Raw genomic sequence first — 27,071 nt, 5'->3', positions numbered from 1 at the left:
CTAGTATTTCTACTGTTGAGTATGTTTCAAATTTTTACTAACAAAGGATGAGACTAAATCATCCAAAAAGCTTTCCCTTGAGGATGGCTCTGGCTATATGACACTGGGCAGGGAGGGCCTCAACACCTTTAAACCTTTCCTCACATATGAAGTAAATAATAAATAATTAAGCCTTTCCTCACGACCTGTCTTTACAAGTGAAATCTGAACTATGAGCTATGCATGCTCAGAGATCAGTGGCGTTGACTGGGTAACTAGGGCTCCACCTGATTTTTTTAATAGATGGAAATGGATAAGCTGGAGTGCCCGAGTCACAGCCCTTAGCTACATAGCTTCTTTTCTCAGATTACCGGTAACTAAGGGGAAAACAGGAGATAATGTAAGTCCCACTACAGGTGAGTTTGTTGGTAGTGTTTTGGATTTTTTTTTAATTATTATACTCTCTTTTTATAGTATCTTATGGATTTCAACTTTAGGCCTTTGTCTTTTTATAATGTCTTTCTAAAGTCTATAGGTAATTAACCCCACGAAGCTTTCTCCCAAAGGGTAAAATTACAAACATTCCTATCTCACATAGGTGCATGGGGGAAAGGGAGTGAGTGTTAAAACCCAAAATGCCTGGGCCAAATAGTTATCCCTCCCTCCTGCTGGCCCATCTTTCCTCCCCATATGGTTTTTTCTCTGCTTCCTCCCACAGAGGACATGCCAAGGGGTTAAACATATTAAAGGCACACTCTTTAGGATATTCCTTTCCAACAGGAAAAAGAGGCAGAGGGGAACAAAAACCAAGTCACACAGGTCACACAAGATCCTGGAAGAGAACTCTGGCCTTTAAGACGCGATGTACAAAGTGGAGCAGCAAACAGAAGAAATCATGCTGTTAATTCAAGCTAAAAGCCCTCTTTTCACCTGTAACACCCAATTAATGAGGCAAGAGTGCTTTCTTGACCTGAATCATACACTTCCATTTGAACACAAAAACAGCCTTAGTCTAATTCTCTATTGATAAACCTTTATTGACAACAGAGAATACTGGAGAGACAAGATATGTGAAAGATGAGGGATGAAGAGACCAGAAAAAGCAATGTATGATGTTTTAGTCATCTACATAGCATAATTACCAAACTATAAGCCTTACAAACAACCAATAAGCAGATCATTTTAAAAACTCTTAAACAAAAACAAGGAATTCATGGTGGCGGGGTGGGGAGGGCATAGTTTATGCACCCACAGAAAAGCATTCTCCTTAAAAAATAATTACATGTAATTTTTTTTAAAGTGCACCATCTACACACCTATTATACTAGCAAAAATTACAAAAACTATAAAGTTCCATATTGGCAGATTGTGTGGAAACATACCCAAACACTGCATGTGGCATTTTATAATGCTGCAGTGTTGTTTCTGGAGATTACTTTGGCAATGTACAAATCACTAAAAATGATCATGCTCTTTGGTGATGCATACAGCACTCTGGGGAAGACAATCCAATGAAATAATAAAAATAAAAACACCACCACTTAGAGGAAAAAAATGTACTTATGTTATATTTTACAAATAAAACCCGGCAAATGCCTCACAGGCTTGACTTAAGGAAGGTTACTGTATGAATAAAAAACAGGATACGTAACATACACAGAAAGGACTTATGAAGTGACAAAGTATTCATGATAATACCAACTTGGGAGAGGTCACGGAGCTAATCAATAGTTGGTGATATTGGATTTTGCCATTTATATTCAAGCTGGTCTTGGTTTTGGTGCCTATTTTTTGCTAGAAGGTGTAGACATTTGGGATAATAAAGACTAATTTTCTCCATCTCAGATTTTTGCCACTTTTAGGCAATGTGGCCTTCTCGGCCCTGAATCATTACCCTCATGTCAACCGCCCAGATGGAAGCTGAGAGTGACGTGAGGACTCTGACTCCTGCTCGAACTGGTACCTCCAGCCACATGGAGGCTCCTGGCAGCATGTGGGAATGTCCCCTCTGTCACCACTTTGGAGCCAACCAACTTCTACCCCTCAGCCCACAGGAGGGATGGGCAGTGGAAGGTTTCATCACCTCAGAAAACGTTTCCTTGGTTTCACTTGTATCTTTTCAAGAAATGACGGGAACGGTTCTAAATGCTCCAGAAGATGTTGAGAAAGTCCCCATTCGGGAAAGAGAAGCAGGAATCTATCTTGGGGGCCTCTCGGAGAACTAAATTTGTGCTTTGCACTCTATCACTAAGGTTGAGAGTGGATCGTGTTTCTTGCCGTTTTCAGATCCCAAATCCGAGGCTTACTGTGGGCACAGGGTGTGAGTACTAGGTGGCCAAGTGACAAGCAGGTGCCTTGGCTCCTTACTTCGACAGCCCTAGAACACACACACCATTCCAACTTCTCATCACCAAATAAACTGAACTGATTCTTGGGCTCCTACAGTGCTTTCCATTTTAGGTCTATATTTACATTCCTCACCCTTGTTGAAAAACTTCAGATACAGGTCTGCAAATAACAGGCTTAGGAATAAACTTGGCTACCGGAGCTACAGAAAACAAGATCAATAAAGCCAATAGCATGTGGTTTAGTGGCCACAGAACTTCCAAGAAGAGAGGAAAAGCAGGAAAAAGGCCCAACACTTCAACAAAGGAATTTCTTTCATTTTTTCCCTTGACACCTAAAGGCAAAGCACTTTAATTACCTGAGTCTTTACAGTAAGTTTAAACTTATATTTTATGCTCCCACTCTGAAATCTGCCCTGTTTAATAATCTGTAACATCAAGAAAACATTTGAAAGTGTCTCTCACAATTAAACCCATCCATAACCTTGTATAAATCAAAATTTTGCTACCATATCAAAATGTTACACTGGGGCTGTATAACATTGCCCACATCCTCATTACATGCAACACTAATTACTACCAGCAGATTCAGAATTTTCTGCACATTAGAGGCTTTTAGAGGAGCTATAAAAAATTTCAGGCACCATTAATTTAAATTTGTATTGAAATTTCCTTTTGACAGATGGCCAAAAATTACTTATTATTTAGAGTACCAGAGCTGCCTGTTTGCACATTAGAAGAGGAAAGGGAAAAATTAAAAGCAAGAAGGAAATTTATGTCACGTTCATTACCTGTTAAATGTTAAGGAGCATTATCCTGCATGAATAAATTATTTCATACAAGCCCGACTCCAGCTGCAGGCAACTGGCATGCTTCGGCTGATAAAAACCATCTTCAGTCACACAGTAGACAATCATAAAAAGCCCCTCTTAACCAGGAGCCACTTATGGGAGGATAAGGACGATCGATGGAACAAGCAACTAACTGCTTCTCTGAGCATCACGGAACACCTTTACAAAAATTAGCGAACTATATCACCTTGCAAAGCCATAGGACAGCCCCAAACCTGACACAACACAACTTCAAATTCAAGAACGGTACCCGACAAAAGTGTCTATTTATAGCTACCACTCCATAATAAATCAAGGCAAAATCATCCACCTCTATTTCCTTTTGTTTTCCCCCTGGCTTCCTAGCTATATAGATACACACTCCCAGGCTCATTCTGAATGATTATAGATGATTTCAAAATATACCCTACTCCAGCGTGAGGGACTATAAAATGTAATAGACACAAAAGTGTGCACTGGAGTATGAATATTTTCACGGTCTTCTGGGAGTAGGGCATGAGAGGAGGCTTTTGTTTAGTTCACTGGCCTGCCTGAAGGTATGTATTTATCATATGAAGGCAGGGAATGTTTATGTTACTGGCCTCAGAATAACTAGACAGGCTTTCCAAGGGCTGCTATCATATAATCCCAGTCAATGCATTTACCTACTACTTCCTAAGTATACATGTATGGAACGGACTGCACTCTGATTAAGAATGCTTTTTAATTTAGGTATTGATGTTCGTATTATACAACAAAGTACACAACTGTAAATGCATAATTAAATAATTCAGTGTGTGCAGTTCCAATTGCAAACGTTGACATTTCTGTGGTGTACAGACACCTTTCAAACAACAAAGATTCTTGAAGGGTAAAACAGATAGCTTTTATTTTCCATCATTTAATGACTTTGGGGAAAACCCTACTTCCCTTTTATTATAAAAGGACAAGGCGTGCAGAAGCATTCAAAGTGACAGCACAGGTGGTTTCAGGGAAGATCTTAGTCTCTGTAAACATAACCTCATTAAAAGCTGCAAGAGATGTAACTGCCTGTGCTCCAAAATATTTAACTGTTGTAAAATACAAGGAAAGGAACTGACAGCGCCTGTGCTTTGGCCAATGCTTGAGAACTGCCCTTGCTTTCTAACCTGGACACAATACAGTGGCCTGTGTGATACAACTACCCATAATACAGCAGCATGTTTACATTGTGCCTGGCTCACAAGTTACCAAGTAATTTTCATATTTTACTCATTTCCTGCCGTGGTAGCCTGTTTTTCTTGTTTGCTTACTATAAATTCAGGCATCCTTAGCACATCCCATTATGGTATTACACAAGCATAGCCAAGTTATTAGGCCCTAAACACTCTTCCTCTTTCCCTAAAACTTCTCTAGAAAGAGATGGAGAAGGCATATAAGACAGACGCAAAACTCACGGAATAACCTGCTATACTGGAAACCAAGAAGTCATTAAAAAAAAAAAATCTTTCTGGCGAAGAAACATGCTCTTAATGTTCCGATAAAGAGTTTTGTAGGACGAAACTGTTTCCCAAAATGTGTATTTCCTGATAAACCATTTTCCCCATTATTATTTACCTTATAGCCAAAGCTTAACCAAAGAAAAGCAGTTATTTCTTTTCACATGGCAAAGACTAATAAAATGAACATTGCAAGCCAGATTTCACAGTTCAATCTTTATCTATAAATCTGATTCTGATATAGAAATGGGACCAATATTTTCAAAAAATCTCAAACACACAACAAAAAGAAATCCAAAAAATGCAGATAACTACTATTCAGTAAAGCCCACCGAATCATTCTGTAAATCTCCAAGAACTCATTACTAGATTTATTCAGATTGTTTAGAGCCTTTTAAGCCATTCCTTCTTCTGTAAATTTGAGTCCTACCTTGATGGAGTCTCTGTCTACAGGCAAAACAGCAGCAACATTGGCAGGTAAGTGGGGAGAAGAAGGAGGAAAAGAAAAATACCAGTTAGTTTACCTAAAACCATGCATTTATTAAATCTGATCTCTGCTCAATAATAAATGGCATAGATGTCAACTCTGCTGTAAAGTTAATTATTAATGCCACTCGACCAGATCCACAAAGTGCCAATCTACCTTTGACATAATTTCAGAAATTGAAGCTGGAAATGCATGTTATTTATACTCCTTATTGACTTTTCCACTTATGAAAGTGTTTACAGACATGTCTCAGCTCTGTACTATAGCATTACGATAACTGGATCACAAATACTACAGCGTTTCCAACATCAGAGATGAGAAATCTGTCTGTGATAAAAATCATTTATCCAAGATTATAATTCACAGTAATGACACTGAAACAAGAGTAGATATGAGGCTTTAATTACAACCACACCCTTCGGACCAACGAACCATCCATGTGCTAATAAGTAAATTCCCATAAAGGAATGCTGGGAGAGACTTTCATTTGCTTTTCTGCCATTACTTAATAAAAATTACTAATAAGCACCATACAGATACATAGTCACATCAAAATGCCTCTGCACCATCACCTACTTTAGTGGAAGGAAGAAGCCAACCCAGAAGGAGCACAACTGGCCTTTAAATCAGTTATTTAAATAACTGTGTTGTTCTTATAGGCAGAAATGAGTTAATTTCATGCTTCTCAACAGACTGGGTGAGAGAGGTAGTTAAACCAACAGATTTCATTAATTGGGGCTGCACTTTCTCAATTACTAAGACTAATGAAATTGTTTTCTTACCTGCAAGATTTTCCCTGCATTATATAGGCTGATCTGGCTTATAAATAATAATTGAGTCTGTCAAATTATTAAGTGAGCCTTTATCAGTAAATCTTTCCCCAAAAATAGATTCGGCCAAAATGAGCTATTACTGCCACTCACTGTTGCAAACACAGAGCAGTGTGGCATTTCATTACTGCTTTAGACTTGGGGAACAAGGAGGTAGCAGGGGATCAGAGGCAACAACCAGGAAATGCAATCCCCCTTGCCTTTGGGGAGTGCATTAACTCTTGCCAACCACTAGGGTAACATTTGGCAAAAGACTGCTTTCAGTAATTAATTTATCTTCCAGCAGAAATCCTTTGTTTAGTCACTGGTAAAGTTAAACAGCGACATCCAGACCTACCCTCAGCAATGGCAGGTAACATCAGATTGATATTCCGAGACAATCGCTCACCTCTTTGGTGATCATTGTCATGGTGCTTCTTCTCATCTTTAATTGGAAGATGGGACTGGCCTCCCAGGGCGCTGGAGAGGGCCAGAAGGCCGGCACTGCTACCGATGGGAGGAATGGCAGGGGGCTGAAGTCCCGAAGGGTGTGGGGTCAGAGGCACTGGCAGACCATGTCCATGTGATAAATGCTGGGCCTGGAGTTGTTGCTGCTGTGAGAAACGAGACAAAGATATTGAACTTGTCCCAAGTATCTGAGACACCCCCCAACAGAAAAGGAGAGAAAAGAGGTGCAAAAACATCATGGAAAGCCCAGCACCCGTGAAGGACAGATTTATCCTTCATGTATGTATGTGTGCATGTATATATATATATATATATATATATATAGATATATAGATATATAGATGTATATCTATAGATATATATCTTTTTAAAGGAGAGGGAGGGAGATGTATAATAGAGAAATATTATCCTTTTTACTTGGATTTGGCGGTTTTGTAATGCACTGTAAATAACCTAATTTTTAAATAGTGAAATTACCTAAGTTACTTTTAATTGCTGAAATACAAATTTCTTTAACAAAGCACCTGTATTTTGTTCTCCAAAACATAAGGCCTCACTATCATACATCTCTAATCAAAACATATACGTGACTAACTGTTAAAGCAGTTATGTTGAACAAAAAAAGCTGAAAATTGAGAAAATTAGTGTTAAGCAGTCCTCCCAGAACCGCTGCACAGCATGCAGCGAGAGTTAATTTGAAAGAGAAAACCTGAATTAACAACCCAGAAAAGGAAACTGGTTGCTGCCACCGTTTTAAGCCCTTTAAGTGTCCTCAGCGGTACTTGAGCAAATTACTAAAGAAAATCTAATGTAGCAAGGCTTGGGTCCTCCTGTAGGCTTGCTCAATAATGCTGAAATAATTGGGCACTCTGTGCACGTTTAGTGATGCTCGAATGAAAAGCTAGAGGCCTGCCCTTGTACTCTTCTCCAGCGGCCGCCTCTGTGTTGTGACAGGTTTATCTGAGTGGGACTGTGATGCATGCACCAGTAACTGTGCTGACAAGAGTTTAAAGTCATTTTTACCAGCACACTGGCAACACATGGAGAAAGCCCTCGAGAGGCCGGAATGGTGTGCTTGACCCCAGCCGGGGCTGCAGCAAGCTGGGCGACAGGAGCCGCGGTGGGCAGGCCTTGCTGCCTCTACGGGGGGGGGGGGGGGGGGGGGCGGGCAGGATGCTAAGTTAAATATGTCCCTCAACAGGAATGCCGTCAACCGAGACCCTGCTTAATGATGTTCTATGAGAACAAGTGCTGAGAAATTCTCAGACTAACTTCTGTAGTGACTACATTTTAATTAGTATCTTTAAAATCACTTTTCAGGCCCATCCTATGATAGCTAAACAGTCTCCTCTATCACTTTCTTTCCAAGCAGGACTGCACAAGATAATTTTCTCATAAATGTGTGGGGTGGCATATCCTGCTCCCCTTCACTGGCAAGGAGGATCTTGAAATGCCTTTGTTAAAAATATTTTTTAAAGAAAATATTTCAAAGAAAAAACAGGTTTTTTTTCCCTCTTCCCGAAATGACTTTGACTTCCTTCCTCTTCCCCTTTATACCTCTTCCTGTGTCTGACTACAAAAGTCAAAGTGCAGCACTATTTAGTTCTTCTCTTCAGTTGACCTGCACCTACTTTCTGGCCATTGACAAAGTACTAATGCTTTTAAGGCAAGTTGACAGACAAAATGGCAAATCAGAGCAGTGATGCAGATGCTCCACCAACCAGCGGCCAGACTAAAGTGTCCTGCCAAAGTGCTACCTAACTGGACAGTTCAAAATAATGCATTTCTTCATTTGAGTGGCCAAAATTACGTTCAAAATTCTTTATATATTGTTATTTAGTTGTGACCAAAAACCAGGAGTACACAGTATTTTCTAAATGTGTAGAAAATATGTCTATGAAGAAACAAGGCCTTTAGGTAAATATATGGCAAATTTATTTCAAAACCTTGTTCAACTGAAATAGCCAGAAAATTGCTCTAATTCTCCTCTAAATCCCTTAATGCTTTGTGACCGTGGGTCGGGCACGTAGCCACTTTCTATCTCAGGTCAGAGTTCAGCTGGCAGCACGAATTATTCAGAGCCTGCATATGCGTCTCATCACCTTTCCTGACTAAGCTCTGTGACAGCCTACAACTAACACACCCTAGCTAATGCAGGTACTGAGACACATGTAATACCTGAGCAATCAAAAAATATAGGTCTATTTCATTAGACATTAAAAAACAAAACAAAAAAATCCCTTAGCCAAAAACAGTACCTTCAGTGGTCCGGGTGTTTCACTTTTTTTCTCTCACAGGACCAAAAATAAGCACTAACAGCCCCATTTCCTCATTCAACCAGTAACTTTCCAAAGGCAGAAAACACACCCCTGGTCCGTAGCACATGCCACTCAGTGCAAAGATTTCCAGGGCTCCTCTCCGGTGCTCTATTCTACTTCAAAACAGCTGTAACACTACCCTCCCCCCTCTCCCGCTGTGCCCATCTTAGAGGAAGGAGGATCCCCTTTGCCTTCCAAGGCCCAGACCCCTCCCGGCCTGCACAGGCCCCATCGTCTTTACTTCCCTTCTCCTTTCGTTACTCCATCAATTCTCAACTCTCTCCCCCACTGCAGTGGTTCTACCACTGATTTTGTTTTGCTTGCAAACCTAACACCTGCATTTCTAGCATTTTGTTTAAGGTGAACTGCCTACCTAACACTAAAAGAACTTGAGGTAACATGTTTTCAGGGGTGGGGGAAACACCACACTATAATCAGTTTTCCTGTCCTCCACTGCCCCTAACAAAATGTTTGTTAATTTAACTAAAATAACCTTCTTTTGCCCTTTTCAGCTACTAGCCTATATAAATTTACATATCCTTGTCTATGCCCAACCAAACTTCTTCAAAAACTAGTGTAAATTTGCAGTCTCCACTTCTCAACAACCCCCACCGTCACAGACAGACAGACAAACACACACACACCTCTTACTCCTGAAACCCTGTAATCTAGATTCCAGGCCTACCATTCTATAAAACTGAGGACCATTCGGACAACAATTATTTCCAGATTTCACAGCCTTCCTTCTGGCTGACCCATCTGCAGCCAGTGCTAGTATATCCTCCTTAGGAAACTCTCCACCTGCTTCAGGGACACCGCAGTGATCGCCACAGTCTCTCTTTTTTCACCTCTCTGATGCTCCTGTTAAATTTCCTTCTTGGCTTTTTCTTCTCCTGCTCACTACAGAGGAAGAGTCCTAAACCTCTGGATACTTCCCAGTGCTCCAGTACCCCTGGTTTAACTTCTTGCCAGACAATTCTACTTAGCGGTCCAGCATTAACTAAAAATGAAAATGTTTAACACAAACCTGCCAAGCAACTTCCTCTGGCTCAAGTTATCAGTCACCATTAATTTGTCTTTCTTCTCTGCTCCTACATCCATCATCACTGAATTCTGTCAGTTCTCAATTCCTCATATTCCTACTGCCATCCTCATCATCCCATACTTTGATGATCGCAAGTCTCCACTAGCTCATTTGGATTCCAATGAACCCTCCACACCCCCTGCATCATCACTGACAACATTTGTCTCTCAGCTTATGGCATCTCCTGTCTCTTAGAACAAAGTCTCCACTACTTATCTAAGTTGTACTCACCCATCTCAGCTCAGCTCATGTTTCACCTGTTCTGCAAAAGCCTCTCCAAACATGCCATGGGTCTACTATCTTACAGGACTCCCTGTATCATGCACTGGCATAGGCTGCCTCATAAAGGTACTGTTACTCGTCTTTTTATGGATGAGAAGACCTTGACTTGCCAACAAGATTGTGACACTGGAGAGAAGAGACCGGCCTCAGAACTCTTTGTACCCCTGGCACCTGGCTCACCACTATTCAGTCACATGGTCACATATTTAAAACTTTAAGTAAATTAAATTTCTACTAAATATAAAGAGAGTTTCTATATATCCTTCACCCAACTTCAACTAATTTCAAAACATCTTACGTACTCACAGAATTTATCAAAACTAAAAAAATTAACATTCTATGTTACTATTAATCAAACACGGACTTTATTCAGGTATCTCTATTTTTTCCATTAATGTGATTTTTCTTTCCAGGATGTCACACTGCATTGAGAGGGTTTAATTTTTCACTTGTTTATTATATCAAAGTTATAACGCCCTTGTAGTAACTTATGGTGAAAAAAGAGTATGAAAATGGATATATGTATGTTCCTTTATGACTGAAGCATTGTGCTGTATACCAGAAACTGACACATTGTAAACTGACTATACTTCAATAAAAATATAAAAACAAGCTAACAAAAAACAAAAAATTGATAAATATATTACATTTCAATAAAAAATTTTTAAAAATTATAAAGCCCTTTCAAAGATCTTATAAATGACAACATCCACATTATAATCATATTGTTTAACAGAATATGCCTTGAACTTAGGAGAAAGAGGAAAAAAATGAGAGGGGACCACCATAAACCCATTTGACAAGTCATCCATTATATATACAAAATAGCAAACAAAAAAGTTTACTCAGGGCATCTTGTAGCAAGGAGCAATATTTAGCAAGTTTTTAAAATATAAAACTGTTAGATAAAAATGAGATTAAGTAAATTACCAAAAAGTACATGATAAAAATGTAAGACAGGTATTCTGAAATACTTTAGTATTATTGAAATTTTTGTATCAATAAAACAAACCACCTTCTGTATTAAGTGGTCATTTTTAAGTTGTAAGTTTTCTCCTTAAAAACTATCCTAGCAGTACAGTGACAGGTATACTTATAATGGATAATGATTCCTGATTAGTCAATGAAACCAATGTATTAGAGACCATCTTCTTTAAATTAAAAACAGTTAAGTCATCAACAGCTAAACTGAACTTTACTTTTTCCTCTATTAAAACAAAAAAGCTTTAATTTATCAAATTTCAAATAGCATTCAAGAATTCAAAATGAAAAAGAATCTATTAAGTCTTCTCAACAATGGAGGAAAACTCAAAGCAGATTCCCTGGAAAAGGAGTCAGGTTTCTCTGGATATTATTCAGGAGCTGTGAGTAGCATAACCTAATGGGCTGCCCTGCAATACAGGGAAAGCGTGCTGATGTTTCCCAATAGCGTTAATACTGCCCTCTGATCTCCACCCATCTGTGTTAATTACAGAGCAGTTAACCTGCAAAGGTTTACTACTTTATCTTATAGTCACGCTAAGGAACATAAAAACCTCTTGCTTTTTAAAGACAGAAGGAAAAAGGAAATGGACCTTAAGAGTATGCCAGTTCAACCCTGATTTGTTACTAAAATAATTTAAGATAAATCACCACTCTAATCATAAGCTAGCAGGTTAAAAAATGTTTGCCTTATAAGGAAAAAAAAGCCACAAAATGAAAGAGGAGGGCATAGACTGTAGTACCAATTAAACATTAAAATAAAATACACTCTATGTAACCATAACTGAAAAAACCTACTGAGAAAGATACATATTTTGGAAAAATTCTTCTGAGTAGGCTTCCTAAGCCATTACTATCTTGAGTGCCTTATTTAAAAGAAGGGAGGGAAGGAGGAAGAGAGGGAGGGAGAGAGGAAGGAAGGAAACACTTACTTCAAACCACAACACAAAATAAAAATCTTTTTTTTTGTTCCCTTGATGGACCATTCAAGAGAATAAACATTAAAATGGGGTGAACTTTAAACTTGAGCAAGTAAGTACTCCATTAACATAGTTAATTTAATTTTTTAAAAAACAGCCAGTTATTATTTTTGAAAACACACAGCAATGAGGTGGTACACACAACCTTAATTCTGTTAATAGCTTTTTACTGGAGTTTCTATAATAAAGAATTATCTCCTTACAGTTTCAAAAGTTTGGAACCAAAGGTAGAAAGGGAACACTAGCAAATCAGTTTTACAGGAAATGTCTTTTGAAATGTCTTTCCTGTCAGCAAAACGAGAAATTCTCTTTAATCAAATGCGCCCAACTGCCCGATCACCAGGGCCTGACTGGCCATGACCAGGCAGGAGCAGGATGAGCGCAGAGCCACAGTCCACACAAATCCTTGCAACTCTGGACCATTCCACTGGAAACCGAGCAGAGGTTTTCTTGTCCACCACTCTTCACCTCCACTATGCTCTCAACAGAAGAATCTTCAAAAAAAAAAAGAAAGAAAAGAAAGCTTCTTTCCTAGAAGTAGTGACACCCCAGTAGCAATGATCACACTTAGTGCCTATCTTGGTTTCTTTAAAAAACAAAACAAACAAAAAAACGAAACAGCAAGGTAAGCCTGCTACACCTTGTACCAGAATGCAAGAAAGCTGTCTAGACTAACAGGCTGTGACAAAGAGGACAATGGGCCAATGTGAAGGCGTCCTCACTGGCAAAACTTGAGACAGTTTAAGTATCATAAAGAATAATAACTGTAATAGATTACAACACTTTTTAAAAACAGTTGCCAAGAGTGGAGTCTATGGTACCCTAAGGAAACAGTGGAGCTGTGGAACATGCCATGAGGCCGAGGACTAGAGAATGGCTCCCAGGACCACAATTACTCTTCCAACTAGCTGGCCAAGCTGGATGCCCTGACCCAACCAGGAGACATTATTCTAGAAGGCAAGTAAGGGAGGGACAAGCACATCCCCGAGCAGGGGAAGAAGAGACAACAAATAAAGCAGCAAGCACAGAAAAGGATCTGGGACTGGGCTGGCATCTACACTCCTTGGACTGTGAAGGTGCCCTTTAGTAAGGACATGTCTGCAGGGGCTGGGCTGAGTCTGAGAAAGGAGATCCTGGATGATAACGGGATGCATCATAATGAAGGGACATCAGAGCTAGCCAGTTGGAATCCTTACCATCTCTGTGAGCAAGAGTGGGTCACTCTATGTTTTTAGATCTCAGTTTCTTCATGTAGAAAGTGGGAACAATTATAAAATCTACCTCCCCAAGGCTGCTGGGGAGAGTTATATGAGATTGTGTGTATAAAACCCCTAGCACGGTGCTTGGCAAATAAACACTCAATAAATGGTTGCTGCTATTATTAGAAAAAGGTATCCAGAAGTCTATACTCTTTTACACACACACACACACACACACACACACACACACACACACACTCAGGGGGAAGGCAGGAAAAGCTCTTCTTTACAGAAGAATATTAATGAACATTAACTTAAAAAGAACAAGAATTTAAAATTTACCTCTTCATTGCTTGAAATGTATCAGTAGTATCAACAGATACTAAAACCACTGGGAAAAAGGTTGTTGGGCACAGTGTCAAAATACCACCCCACAGATGACGAGCTTCACCAACAATGTGATACAACTGGAAAAACACAATATCACCCAGGCAGTATTTTTACTAAAAATACTTAACCTGAATCTAAACATGAGAAAACAATCAGACAGGTCCAGATTGTAGAACATTCCACAAGCCTGGCCTGGAATCTTCATAATGCCAAAGTCATCAAGTGAGACAGCTTGGGGCCTATTTCCAGGGGGTGTGAGAGAAGACTGAGGGGACAGCACAACTCATTGTGAATGTGAGAACTAGACTGGGGGACAACCACTAGGAAGAAACACATGCTACTGAGGATACTCTATGGACACCTGCAGAAATATGAATGTGAACTATACACTGGATTCACGGATGTGTTAACTGTATCGTGCTTATGTCAGAAAATTATCTATAGAAGGTGCACACTGATGTCTTAAGGAGTGAAGTATTATCCTATCTGCCTCTTACTTTCAAAAAATTGGACATACACAAAGTCTGTGTACACCTGTGTGTATGTATACACATGCAAAGCAAAAGTGACCAAATATTAGCTGGTGAATCTAGGTGACGAGTACACAGTATCTGATTCACTATTCTTTCCACTTTCCTGTGGTTGTGGAGGTGGGGAAAATAAGATGTGCCCTTCCAGACAAAGATTGGGAGTTCTTGCTTTGAACAAATATCTCTAGCAAAAGCTAAAAGTTAAGTGAATAAATGGAAAGAGGAAAGAATAAAAAAGAACAATGGAAGGAACTTTTCAACCTAAGCTTATCTGTAATTCATTCCTGATGACTTAAAACATGAGATTTACTGCCCAGGAAAGATCAGTATTTACAGCAACCCAAGAAAGATTATCACCGCAGGGTTTCTCACACTGAAACCACAGGTCTCTGTGGTCCTCCAGATCTCTGGACTGGTCTTTAATGGGAAGACAGGCAACAAGCAAAGAAGCAAATCCCATGAGCCCTGTGCCACGGATTCCATTGTCTTAACTTGCAGTTTAATTCACAAAGTAGTAAAAGCAAAAGGGGAAAAAAAAAATTCCCCAAACCTGAGTTACTGTATTAACTTTCCCATCGGAAACTCTATTAGAATTTTTTCTGAACTGGCCCAAAGTTTGCTAGGAAAAGCTTATTTTTTAAGTTAAAAATTTTTTATTTATTACTGTATTATTTAATTATTTTATTTTGGGAGGGGTGGTAATTAGGCTTATTTATTTTTAGAGGAGGTACTGGGGACTGAACTTAGGACCTTGTGCATGCTAAGCATGCACTCAACCGCTTAAGCTATACCCTCCCCCAGGAAAAGTATTTCTAAGCAAATTAATAATAGAAATACAATTTCCTGAAGGCTTGTTTAAACTATTTAAAGAATTCTTTGAAGAGATTTTAACACATTATCTTTCTGAAACCAATGCTTCTATTTTGTATTCTAGTCATTAAAGTTACCAAGCTAAGGGATCCATTCAGAAAAGCTTTCTTTAGTTACTTCAGAGTATTTTTCAAAAAGTAAAGCTGCATTTAAAAACTGTAACTAGTCTAGGTTCTTCAGTAACCCTGCAATTGACCTGAGAATTTTAGAAGCGGAATGAACTTCAGACGTTAGATGAGTTGCTTTCCAACATTTTGACTATAATGCGCAAGTTGCCTATTTGCAAAGAATACATACGTAAGTGAAACAAAAGCTTAAAAAACACCAAATGCTATATGCAGAACACTTTATTATTTTCTATTCTCTTTTTTTTGAATAAAAAAATATTGACTACTGATTTCACTGCTCAGTCATGAGTCTGTCTCATCAATTGCAATTTGAAAAATACTGAACCAGCCTGTGAAATTACGATTTATAAAAGAAATATATATTTGGTCTTAGCCCACAGTTCCTGGCAGAGAGCTCCAAAAACCCTTGGCATTTCCTAAGTGGAGAGAGCAATAAAAGGTGTCTTTTGTTATGTTAATGAGGTGGCTTTTGGAGGGCACTTAAGGATGGGGGCTGGTTGCTAGGAGAATCGACCACGTGATTAGGAGGTTAAATCTTTCAGTCTTACCCCCCAGACCTTTAGGGAAGGAGGGAAGAGTGGCTGGAAAGTTGAGTTCAATCACCAATGGCCACTGATTTAGTCAGTCATGCATATATAATGAAGCCTCCAAAACAACCCAAAAGATAGGGTTTGAAAAGCATCCAGCTTGGTGAACACTTGGGAGATCTGGGGAGAGTGGAGTACTCAGGGAATGGAAGCTCTGTGCCCTCTCCCCACACCGGCGCCCTATGCATCTCTTCCATCAGACTATTCCTGAGTTACATGCTTCTGTTACCAGAAAAAAAAAAAAAAAAGTAATTCGGTAAGTAAAATGTTTCTCTGAGTTCTATGAGCGGCTCTTGCAAATTAACTGAACTCAAGGAGGGGTTGCTGGAAGCTCAGGTGATAACCTGGATTTGGAACTGGTGTCTGAAGTGGGGGGAGGAAGGGCAGTCTTGTAGGACCAAGCCCTTAACCTGTGGATCTGATGCTATCCCCAGGTGGGAAGTGTCAGAACTGAATTGTACGACACACCCAGCTGGTGTCAGAGAATTGTATCGTGATGTAGGAAAACCTCACTACGTTGGAACTGGGCACAGAATCTTACAGGCTAACACGTGCACGTGAGGCCCAAGATAAAAGCCAGTGGGAGATGATGGGCCTGACGACTGGAACAAAAGCCTGCAACATTCAGTCGAGTGATGAACCTGCTGCCCTAGAAGGACTTTCTTAACTAGGGAGGTCTTACTATTACTGGAAAGTGATCAAGAGACAGCCCTGAGGAAGTGACCTCTGAAGTAAGCCCCGAAGGATGAGGATGCGAGCACCTTGCTGAGAGAAAGCCAGGAAGAGAGAATCAGAGGTGAGAGAAAAGCAGGTGCAAAGGCCCAGAAGGGGAAAGAGCCTGCAGTAACCAAGGTAGAAAAAGTCTGGTGGGAACCTAGTAAGCAAGGAGGAAGTGGGGTGGAATGCAACATTACAGGAATCAGATCGTGGGCAAAAAGGGGCTTTACACTGCCACTTAAGACCAATGAGAGCTTTTGGCAGTGGTGAGGTTATTTTGGTTGTGTTAAGTTGAACTTTTAGCTTGTCCAAAACTGGTATAAGCTGGAGCATAATATAATTACTTGTTGGTTGTATGTGTTAACAAGTATCTTCTCCATTTCTCACTTACCTTTGCATTGTCTTTAAGACATCTTTTGATGAATGGATGTTTTTAATTTTACCTGAGTAACATTATCAATCTTTTTCTTAAGGTTTGAGTTTTCTGTGACCCATTAACAAATCTTCTTCTACTCCATGATAAAAAGTCTCCTTGGTTGCTTTTTTTCTCTGTAAGTTTTAAAGTTCTATCTTTTTATACTTTTCAGATTGACTTCTGTATATGATAATAGGTGGATCCAATTTTATTTTTTTCCAACAAGAATTAACCAACTATCCTCTCTGTACCAGTGTCCATCTTTCCCTGCACTGATCTGCCTGCCCCTCCGACAGATATGAGTAGGATTGATTTGAGTTCTTTATTCTATTTCATTGGCCTATATAAAAACTAATGAGTAATTTGAGCCAGAGTATTATATAATTTAAAAATGTTTTAAGTTCATAATGGTATTTGGAGACTGGATCTGAGAGTGGCCAGGATGAAAGCAGAGACCAGCTAGGAGGTAATACAGGAATTCAAGAGACAAAATGATGACTTGGATTAGGGGCATGCCAGTACAAGTTGCAAAGGGTAAAGAACTTAAGATACATTTTGGCAATGGCACTGAAAGACATGACTATGGAAGGAGAACAGGGTGAGAATAAGTGGAGAAATCAAGATAACCTTGCAAAGCTGGGCCCCAATTTTGGATAGATGGTTGTACTATTTACTCAGATGGGTCAAAAGAGAGGTAACAATGGGCCTATAAATATAATCTTGTTTGGTAATTTTTTAATTAATATTTTTAGAGTAGTTCTAGGTTCATAGCTACAACTTTTTTAGATTATGAAAGTTCTATGTATAATGAAGACAAGCAGAATGGAAAGAAACTGAAAGTCACACGTAATTATACCAGCCAAAGAAAACTACTAATACAATGTTGATGAGTCCATCCAACATTTTTCCAATGCATATATAAGCATTTTTAGACAAAAATTAACACCATGCTATCTTCTAGTTAAAAATGCTTCTCTTCCTATCAGTATGTATCAAAGAACATTTTCCCATATGCCTAAATAATGCTTTGACTACATCACTTGTAATGGCTGTACAGTATATGCCATCGTATAGACAAATTCACCCAAGTGGTCCCCCAATTGGTTAAATTGACTAGGTTGTTTCCAAATGCGAGACATGTATGGAGAGCCATCTGGTTTAACAATGTATCAGTTAAGACAGTTCCTCTGCAAGTTATAAAATATCCAAATAAAAGTGGCCTAAATAACAGGGGTTTTTATTTCTCACACAACAACAAGTCCAGGGTTGGCTTGGATGAGTTGGCAATATCAAGGTTCTGGGTCAGTATCTCAGATTCTCCTGGCCTCTCTCATATCCCATTTCCCCTCAGTGGCTGCCGCAGCGCTAAGCATTTAACTCATCTTCACCCAATCACGGTCAAACACAGGAAGTGGGCAATTTTTTTTTATAGGTCTTTCTGTTTAAGAGAAAAAGACATCTCCTTATACTCATTAACCGGGACAGGGTCACAAGACCACAGTTCAGCTTTGAAAAGGGCTGCACAGAACACCTGGATGTGTTAGCTTCCACAGCAGAAGGTAGGTTCAGCCTGCAAGAAACAACCACAAAGCCTGCCAAGACATCTATCTTTGCTCATAGGCCATTCGAGGCTAGGAGCTGAAAGAAACCCAAAAACATCCTCTGAGCTTTCAATCCAGGTAGACAGTAGCTTAAACTGTTCACTTACCCTCAACAGTTTCTTGTCCCAGATATTAATTTGTACAGAGCCGTGTCTGTAAATTGCTCTGGGTCAAACAAGAAACATCTGGGAAAATTCAAAAATACACATGACTGCCACTTTGCTTCAGGATCACAGTAGCACTGCTCTTGTTAGTCACAGAAGACATATTGGGTACCAAGATAAACTCTCCCCCTTTACCTGAATCTAAGGGGGAAAATGCGTAAGAATCACAAAGGGCAGAATAGCCATGGAGCTGCCTCAAAAAGAGTTCAAGAATGTGCCATTAAGTTTTACTTAACAGGTTTGGGGGCAGGGTTAGCTCTAGCTCTTGCTGATTAGGTCTACATCATTATTTAAGTTTGCGATATTACTATATCCCACGAAGTAGCGTTATTCACACGTAGGATGAACAAGATCTACTCAAGATGGAGAAATGACAAAAAAAGTACAGTTTATCAAAAGGGAATGAAATAATTTCTAAAATAAGGCTCTCTCAAATATACTGGCAATCCTTACGTGTTCTACCTCACTTATGTCCCACTGACTGGTCACCGGCCCTTTGTTGTCATCCTTTCCCACTCACCCACCTCCCTCACCCTCTACTCCTGTAATTCGCTTACCCGAACACTTTTGCTTTCAATACGTAACTGCTACCCCATTCGGTGTCCCCATGTGCTTGGTTCGTAACTTCGTATAACACGATTTATCCATCTTTAGTTCTTCCCCCTCCCATGAAGCCATGAGCACTCAAGAGGCAGGGACTAGTTCTTAGTCATCACTGTGCCCCAGAACTTTAAAGGGCGCATGTATGAACAAGAGACTAATAAAGTATTCTGAAAGAATATTTACTTGCCTGTATTTTCTTCTTATACAAATATGTGAAGGCAGCTGCTGGCTCCAGTTACTTCCTCTTAATATAAAAAATGTCCCAAGCAGTCATTATCATTAGTTGTTAAAGCTTAAATGTTTCATGCAGTTAACTTATTTTCCATAATACCTATGTATGACATTATCAGCAAGGTGCAGCCTTTTTTTTTTTTTAAAGCCCAATAGTTCAAGAAACTCCTTCAACCCCAGGTCAATATTTAGAAAGAGATTCAGTATAAAATCCTCATTTCCAGGTTTCTGAACAATTATGCCACAAAGTCTCTTTATAATGCCACAGACAACTGCCTTTCATCTACCTGTATTCCAGCAAGTATCTTCCTGTATCAGGATCTTACACAGTTCTATTCCTATAAGGCACAGGCTCAAACATTTTTTGTGTTATGGGATCTCTTGTAAATCCAAGACCAAAATTTCTTCTCCAGACAATGTACATCCTCAGCACCCCACCACAACACACTCAGCTTTGTTAATATTTCAGGGAGCTAATGGACAGCTGAAAACCCAAGCATGAAATCCTGTAAGATCCAAGGATCTAGGTTGAAAATACCTGTCTCGGTAGTGGTATTTTTGACAACTTTTAATTCTTACAAATGAGAGTAAGTTACAGCAGACAGAAGGAAACAAGAATGAGTTAGGAGTATCCAACTGGTATGTGGAACTAATCCACCCTTCAGCTTAGGCTAACCAATTAGCACATGCAGGAGGCACACCCAGTTCCCACTCCCCTCACTGAGCTCTGGACACTAAACACTGGACAGTACTATTATGCATCTCAGGATAAAGAGACTTAATCCTAGTGTAAAAGAAAGAGCAGAGTAGAGGGAATGAATAAGGGACAAGTGTAACAGGACGGTTAAGTGTGTGAGCTCTGAAGTCGGTCTAAGACTGGTCCCCAGTTCCACCATTTCCTCCCTGTGTGGTCTTCAGAAAACAACTCACCTCTTCAGGGCCTTGGTTTCATTATTTGTAAAGTGAGGAAAATAATACTCCCTTCTACATGGGGATGATGTGAAGATTAAACAAAATGGTATCTGCAAATGTTAAGCATAGTACTGACACAAAGTAAATACTCAATAAATGTTTGCTATTTTTAGTTACTCCTTTAGGGGAAAGAATATAATAAGCCTAGGGATGTAACTCTAGAGAAATAATTGACACAAAAGGCCCTGAGTCTTAAAAATTCAACAGTCATCAAAACAAACAGGCTTACCAACCATACAATGTCAGACAACTGGATAGTACTTTAGTGGTTATCAGCTTCAGCCCTGCATTCTACCGGTGAAAAAACTTTTAAATGAAATTCCTACGGTGATACTACAAATGACATCCAGGATTATGCATTTTCTGCCAATTTGTGCTTCCTCTCAATTTTGGTTCAAAATTGTAGGGCAGAAAAATCAAAAAGCAAAAACAGGTCAAAATAGAAAATTTCTTAATTTAATAAATATTTATTGAACACTTACTAATAACATACTTATTGAACAAATACTGAGTATTTAGTGTACAAATATTTATTGAAAATCATGACCTACGTATTGTTTTAGGCACCATGGCTATAAAAGTGAACAAGACCCCACCTGCTAGTGAAGGGAAATTGACACACACATAAACAAATAAATAATAAATGCTATGAGGAAAATAAAACAGGCTAATGAAGGAAGAACGAACGGGATGAAAGTAACTACAGTCAGTCACCCAGGGAAGTGCCTTCCCAGGAGATAACACCTGAGCTGAGATTTTAAAGAGGAGCATGAGGAAGACTAATGTCAAGACAGGTGGAGGACAGGTGTTGGAGAGGGCGGAAGAGCCAAGTGCACAAATCCTCAGTCAAGAAGGTGTCTAGGGGATCCAGGACAGAAGAAACAGGCCAATAAGGTTGAAAGACAGTCACATGAAGAGAGTGAGTGGTATGTGAAATCGGAGAGGTGGGTGAAGGGTCAGCTCACACAGAGACCTGAAGGCCATGGTAAGAAATTAAGACTTCATTCTACGCAAAATGGCCAGCCACTGGAGAAGGGTTTTAAGCAGAGGAGCAATGAGATCCAATTTACATTTTAGAAAAAAGGTCACTCTGGCTGCTGTGTGCAAGATGAAGAATAGAAGGACAAATGCATAAACAAGAGATCCTACTAGCTGGAAGCTGCAGAAGACAAGCAGAAGGAGTACCTGGGACCATGAGGAGATGGCAGAAGCACTCACCCATGAGAGCAGAGTCTAGAAGCAGAACAGACATCATTTTTGAAATGAGAGAAAGATTTTCTACTGAGGGTGGATTCTTCCCCTTAATCTCAGCCAGTCTCTGGGATACTGAGTTAAAGACCTGAGTTCTGAGGGGTACTGGAAAGAGGGTAAGCACGAATAGAAAACAAAATAAGCACAAAATGGAATAGGGAATCATCAACAATAAAAGCTACAGAAATCAAGACAGCGTATCATTGGCAAAAAGCCAGACACTCACTTAAATGGAACACAACAGAGTCCAGAAAATGGACCCACACACAACACAGTCAATAGACCCTCGACAGTGAGGCAATGGCAACGGATAAAAGGCAGTCTTTTCAACAAATGGTGCTGGAACAACTGGATCGAATGCCCATGTGGGAAGTAAAGAAGGGAGGGAGAGAGGGAGAAAGAGAGGAGGGAGGGAGGGGGGAGACACAGAGAGAGAGAGAAAGAGAAAGAAAGAAAGGAAAACTCAACCCATATCCTCAGACCTCATACCATAAACCAAAATTAACTCAAACTGGATCATGAGTCTAAATATAAAACTTCCAGAAGAAAAGCTAAGAGAAATATTGTGGTCTTGAGTGAGGCAAAGATCACTGAGAGAGAACACCAGAAGTTAAGGCTCATAAAGAAAAAAATTCATAAAATAGACTTCGTCAATGTTAAAAACTTCTGTTCTTCAAAAGACAGTACCAGAAAAACTAAAGGATGACCACAGATTGGGAGAAAATATTTGAAAACACATAAAGAACTTACACCCAGAATTTTAAAAACCTCAAAACTTGAAAAAAAAATAACTGACTCAAGGAAAACAGGCAAAGATTTGAGCAGATACTTACCAAAAAGATACAGAGACAGCAAATAAGCACAGAAAAAGACACTTAACATCATTAGTTATTATGGAAAGGCATAGAAACGTGAGCACCACTATACACCTACCAGAAATGGTTAAAGAAAAAAACCTCCCCAAACCTGCAATTACAAGTGTTGGTCAGGATGTGGAACAAAGGTTTTCTGAGACATATTAGTGAGACTGAAAAATACTATGGTCATTTTGCAAAACAATATGCCAGTCACTTTAAACACTAACCATATAGCTCAGCAATCTCATTTCTAGGGGAGAACTTACAAAATTTACAAAAATCTGAATGTTAATATTTACCAAGGCTTTATTCACAATCACCAAAAACTGGAGATAACCCACTGTCCCTCAACGGGTAAGTGGCTAAACATACCAGTATAGCCATACAATGGAATATCATTCAGCCATACAGAGGAGCTAACTGCTGATACAGGCAGACCAAATTTCAAATGCATTATGCCAAGTGAAGATGAAAACTCAAATGCTACATCATGCATAATTACATTTATATGACATTTTCAAGAAGGATTACTTTGGGAGAAAAAACATTATGGGCAGTTGTCAGGAGTGAGGTAGGGAAAAAGACCTTGATAAATCTTTAAAAATAGATAAATCTTTAAAAATATACAGAATATTAATAATGAATGTCTATTTCTAGATTTCTAATTCCAAATATAAAAATATACAATTTTGTAAATGTTTGCTGCCTCATTTTTACCATGTTTTCTATTACCTGTTATTCTTTATTCTGCTATCCAGGGACGCTGAAGTTTTACTGAAATTAAAATGTGCTAATTAAAGTTGACTTCTGTGTAGTAAAATGGTAAACCAGAAAGCTCACAACTACCAAAACCTTCGTAAGACGACTGAAATGTAATTTAAGGAACATTTCAGAAAACATTTAAAAATATCATTCAAAGTAAAAATGATTTGTGCCCCTTTAATAGGCTTTGGTGAAGGTACTCAAATATTTGCTGAGCGAATGAATAGGAAGGTGTAATCATTAAATTATTCTTACTATTCTATAAAAGGTTCTAACCTTTTCACAAAAGTTCTAAGGAGATAAGATCACAAATGCATTTTTAGGTAGAAAGATTCCAAATCACTTTTCTGGGGAACTGTGAGGAGGACACACACCAACAGTCCTTAGATCTGAGCCTAGCCATTGATCCTTCAGCACCTGCTTGGGGTGAGCCTGCCTCCTCTCTCCCAGCTTTGAGGGGCACAAGGCAGGCTGCGTCTATCAGGAAAAAGGTCTGGCTAAATGGGAACTGGTGATGCTATTTGCAGAAACACTACTGGGAAGAAGTCGGTAAGACAACTAGAAAAGGGGAAGCAAAAGGTGGGGGGGAGCTCGCCCACACTAACCAATAAAAGGAGTTAACAACGCACATGCTCGCAAGCTGCCGTGAGTGAAACCTGCTTTTCTCTTTAACCGTTCCACCCGGACCTCTGGAGCCCTACGCTGCTCAGCCTGCGGTGCTCTGGTGTGAATGAAATGCACATTCACAGATCCAGGAATCTACACTTTCCTCTCAGTGGAAGCCCAAAGCCCATGTGCCCTGAGCTAAGTCAGAGTCACCCACCAAACACATTCTGCAACTCTTGTGACACCGTGTGCTTGACTCTACCTTGGGCAATGGAAATATATTTATTAGAGGGGAGGGAGAGAAGGGCTCCCCTCTCAACAGGAGCAAAACAGTAACACTTCAGATTAGCAACAATGAAAAACAAACAAAACTAACTAGCTTCTAGAATCTTCTAGAGAAGATTTGTAAGAGAAATTGACAGAGTGCACACCATAAGCACAAATTCTGTTCTTTACCTAGGATTTTTTTTAAGGAGTTTTCAAGTAGGGACAGAGTTTAAAAATTAAATATATGAGTCTTTGTTGTGAGAGAAGGGAAATTACTGCCTCTTAGAGCCTCATCAAATTATAGCACAAAGATTAGATTATGACTACATCACTCAATAACATAGTCCCCTGATCCACAGTAAACGAACAAGTTTAAAAAGACAAAAACAAAAAACAAAAACGTGAGACGCAGACAGACCAACATTAAGATAGAGGAATGTGTAGACACAGGATGTAAAACTGCTTTCTTTGGCTTAAGTGCAATCACAGGTTTATCACACTTTGTGACAGCAGCTGAGCAAAGCCCCACAATTGCAGAAAAACAGCCTCTTCTGCTCCCCCCACCCCTTTATCCCATCAAGCTGTGGACATCATGCAGCCAGGGGCCAGCATATTTTATAAAGCCTTTAAGCTCCAGGCACACTGTTCAGTAAAGACAGTAACATAGCTGGAATAACAATCTCTGAGAAAACATAAATCTATTTTATAGCTTGTTTTTAAGTTTATTCTGTATTATACACATTTAGAAAATACCAGTAGTAATCAGCTGGGAGAAGAACAAGAAAGGGAAGCTCACCTGTAAGTTTACTGAAAAGTATTTATTTTAAAAATATAAAAGCTGTTATGTTAAAGAAAGTGTTTTATGCACAGAACTCATATCAGAAAACAAACCATGATTCTAGCACCTGAGTTCAGTTGCCTACCTACACCAGAAAGCCCCCTTAAAGGGCCTGAGGCCTAAGAAGTCAAATACTGAGTGTCTTAGGTCCTCCAGGAAAGCGGGGAGGTGGGGCAGGGGCCACAAGGCTTGGCTGCGGATAATTTGGAGAAATGTTTCCAGAACAGGAGTGGGGCCTAGGGAAAATGAATCAGGGAATGCGGGAAACTCAACACAAGGTAGACGATCACTACCTTAAACAACTGAACTCCATCCTGCTGGGACCCTTCGTGAAGGAATGAATATAGAAAGCACCTCAAAACTGCCCACCCAAGGGGCAGTAGGGGAGCACTCCACTGACTGTTTACCTGTAAGTCCAGGATGTATAGGTAAATCCATGGTGGGGAGAAACTCCCTCACCCTTCCACACCTCCCATGCCTGAGTGAAGACTGGATTCCCCACAAAAAGCCCTGGGGAAATAAACGCAAGAGCTTCAAGGGTGGCAGAGGGAGGTGCAGCTGGGGAAACGTTATAATGGCAATGGCTTAGAGAGAAAGGCAAATAAGGGGTACGAGGTGGGCCCAGGAAGGACAACACCTGTTCAGCACTGCCAGGATATCTGCACCCAAAAGGGTTAACAGCAAAACTACGGCAGAATTAATCATACCTCTGGAAAGCCCTTTATTAGCAAACACAGAAGAGATAAAAATATGGCTCTTGGATACATTTTTGCTTTGTAATTTTATTTCAAATTTTGTGCTACTGGATAGAGGCTGTGATATAAGGCAGGAGAAAGCACACACACATAATTATTACATACACACATATTTACTATCTTTCAGGGTTTTTTTGTTTTTGTTTTTGTTTTTTGCCTAATGGCTACTTAAACAACAAGGGAAATTATTACAATGGTGTATGTAAATGCCTCAGAAACTTAAAATGGCTGTTTTGAAATCTACAATGGAAAAAGAGGGGCACATATCATTTTAAAACTGTCATACTGCAAGACTCTGCCAAAATGCCAATCTGAAATGGATACGTATATATGTATGTATATGTGTGTGTATGTGTAGGTATAATTTAAGGGCTAATCATATAACAAGGACAATAAAATAAAATGCTAAGAGGAAGGAAAAAAAAAACCCAAGGATATTGTCTTTCATTTTTTAAACTAACTCCAACACATAGGATGGTAAAGGCATAGTCATTTAAATCATTTCCTTAGTAATACAAGTAATATTTAAATAGATTTAATAGTGCTGCTCCAAACCAATGAATTATGGGTTTAAAACCTATTAAAATGTAATGTTTTTTTCCTGAGCTGAGAGGAGAGAGATTTAAATCCACTGAATTTTAATATTTCAGCTTGAGCTGCAGGAGGTAGAGAAAGTCCAAATGAACTATTCCATCAGCACCATTCAAGCATGAACATTTTAATCAGTTTTACTTCCTTGGAGTTCTCTAACACAGTTTACGCTGTCATTCTGAAAGCACTTAACACAGAGAGTGTGAAAAACCACCAAGGCTTGTTATTGCCTTCACAATTGATGGCAAATAATTTTGCAGACTTCCTATCATTAAAATGTCACTGCTAAAAATTGAGGTTCAGCATTTCTTGTGCTAAACTGCATTTTCCTGCAACACCACGGTGTGTGTACCTGCTCTTATGGATTTTTTAAGGGGGGGTGTGTTTTTTTAAAATGTATATTTCTATCATTTCTTTCCTCAAAGAGTTAGGTTAAAAAAGAAGAGGAGGGAGTCCAAAGGAACCCCATTTTCTATTTTTTCACAAGCCAAACATTTCCTTCACCAATGTTCGTACCAACAAAACTTTTTTCTTAATGGTAGTTTCTTCGGTGAAATTCTTGTGAGGTTCCAACTTAGTCTCCTTTATTAAGCATAACCACATTCACACAGCATGTGCTGATTATATATTGTAATGGATTTAAAAAACATTTTAAGACAGTCAGATGACTCAATTTAATAATACAGGAAATGAAAA

At 39.3% G+C, this 27,071-nt stretch overlaps 1 protein-coding gene across 7 annotated transcripts in view; it reads right to left on the bottom strand.

Annotated features, from left to right (window-relative positions):
- Positions 1 to 27,071, bottom strand: part of TLE4 (TLE family member 4, transcriptional corepressor) — a 137,133-nt gene that overhangs the window by 58,982 nt on the left and 51,080 nt on the right. For 4 of the 7 annotated variants that reach the window (XM_072959644.1, XM_072959648.1, XM_072959649.1 and 1 more), the window contains 2 exons: positions 6,338 to 6,542; positions 5,063 to 5,079 (listed from right to left, as the gene is read on the bottom strand). The exons of 1 other annotated variant lie outside the window; for it this stretch is intronic. In XM_072959644.1, coding sequence (XP_072815745.1) covers positions 5,063 to 5,079; positions 6,338 to 6,542 — 222 coding nt within the window. The remainder of the gene's footprint in view (positions 1 to 5,062; positions 5,080 to 6,337; positions 6,543 to 27,071) is intronic. 2 more of the 7 variants (XM_072959645.1, XM_072959647.1) reach the window with 1 other exon arrangement.

Source organism: Vicugna pacos, chromosome 4 (assembly GCF_048564905.1).
Source record: "Vicugna pacos chromosome 4, VicPac4, whole genome shotgun sequence".
NCBI lineage: Eukaryota > Metazoa > Chordata > Mammalia > Artiodactyla > Camelidae > Vicugna > Vicugna pacos.
This window is presented reverse-complemented; position numbering and strand designations above follow the sequence as displayed.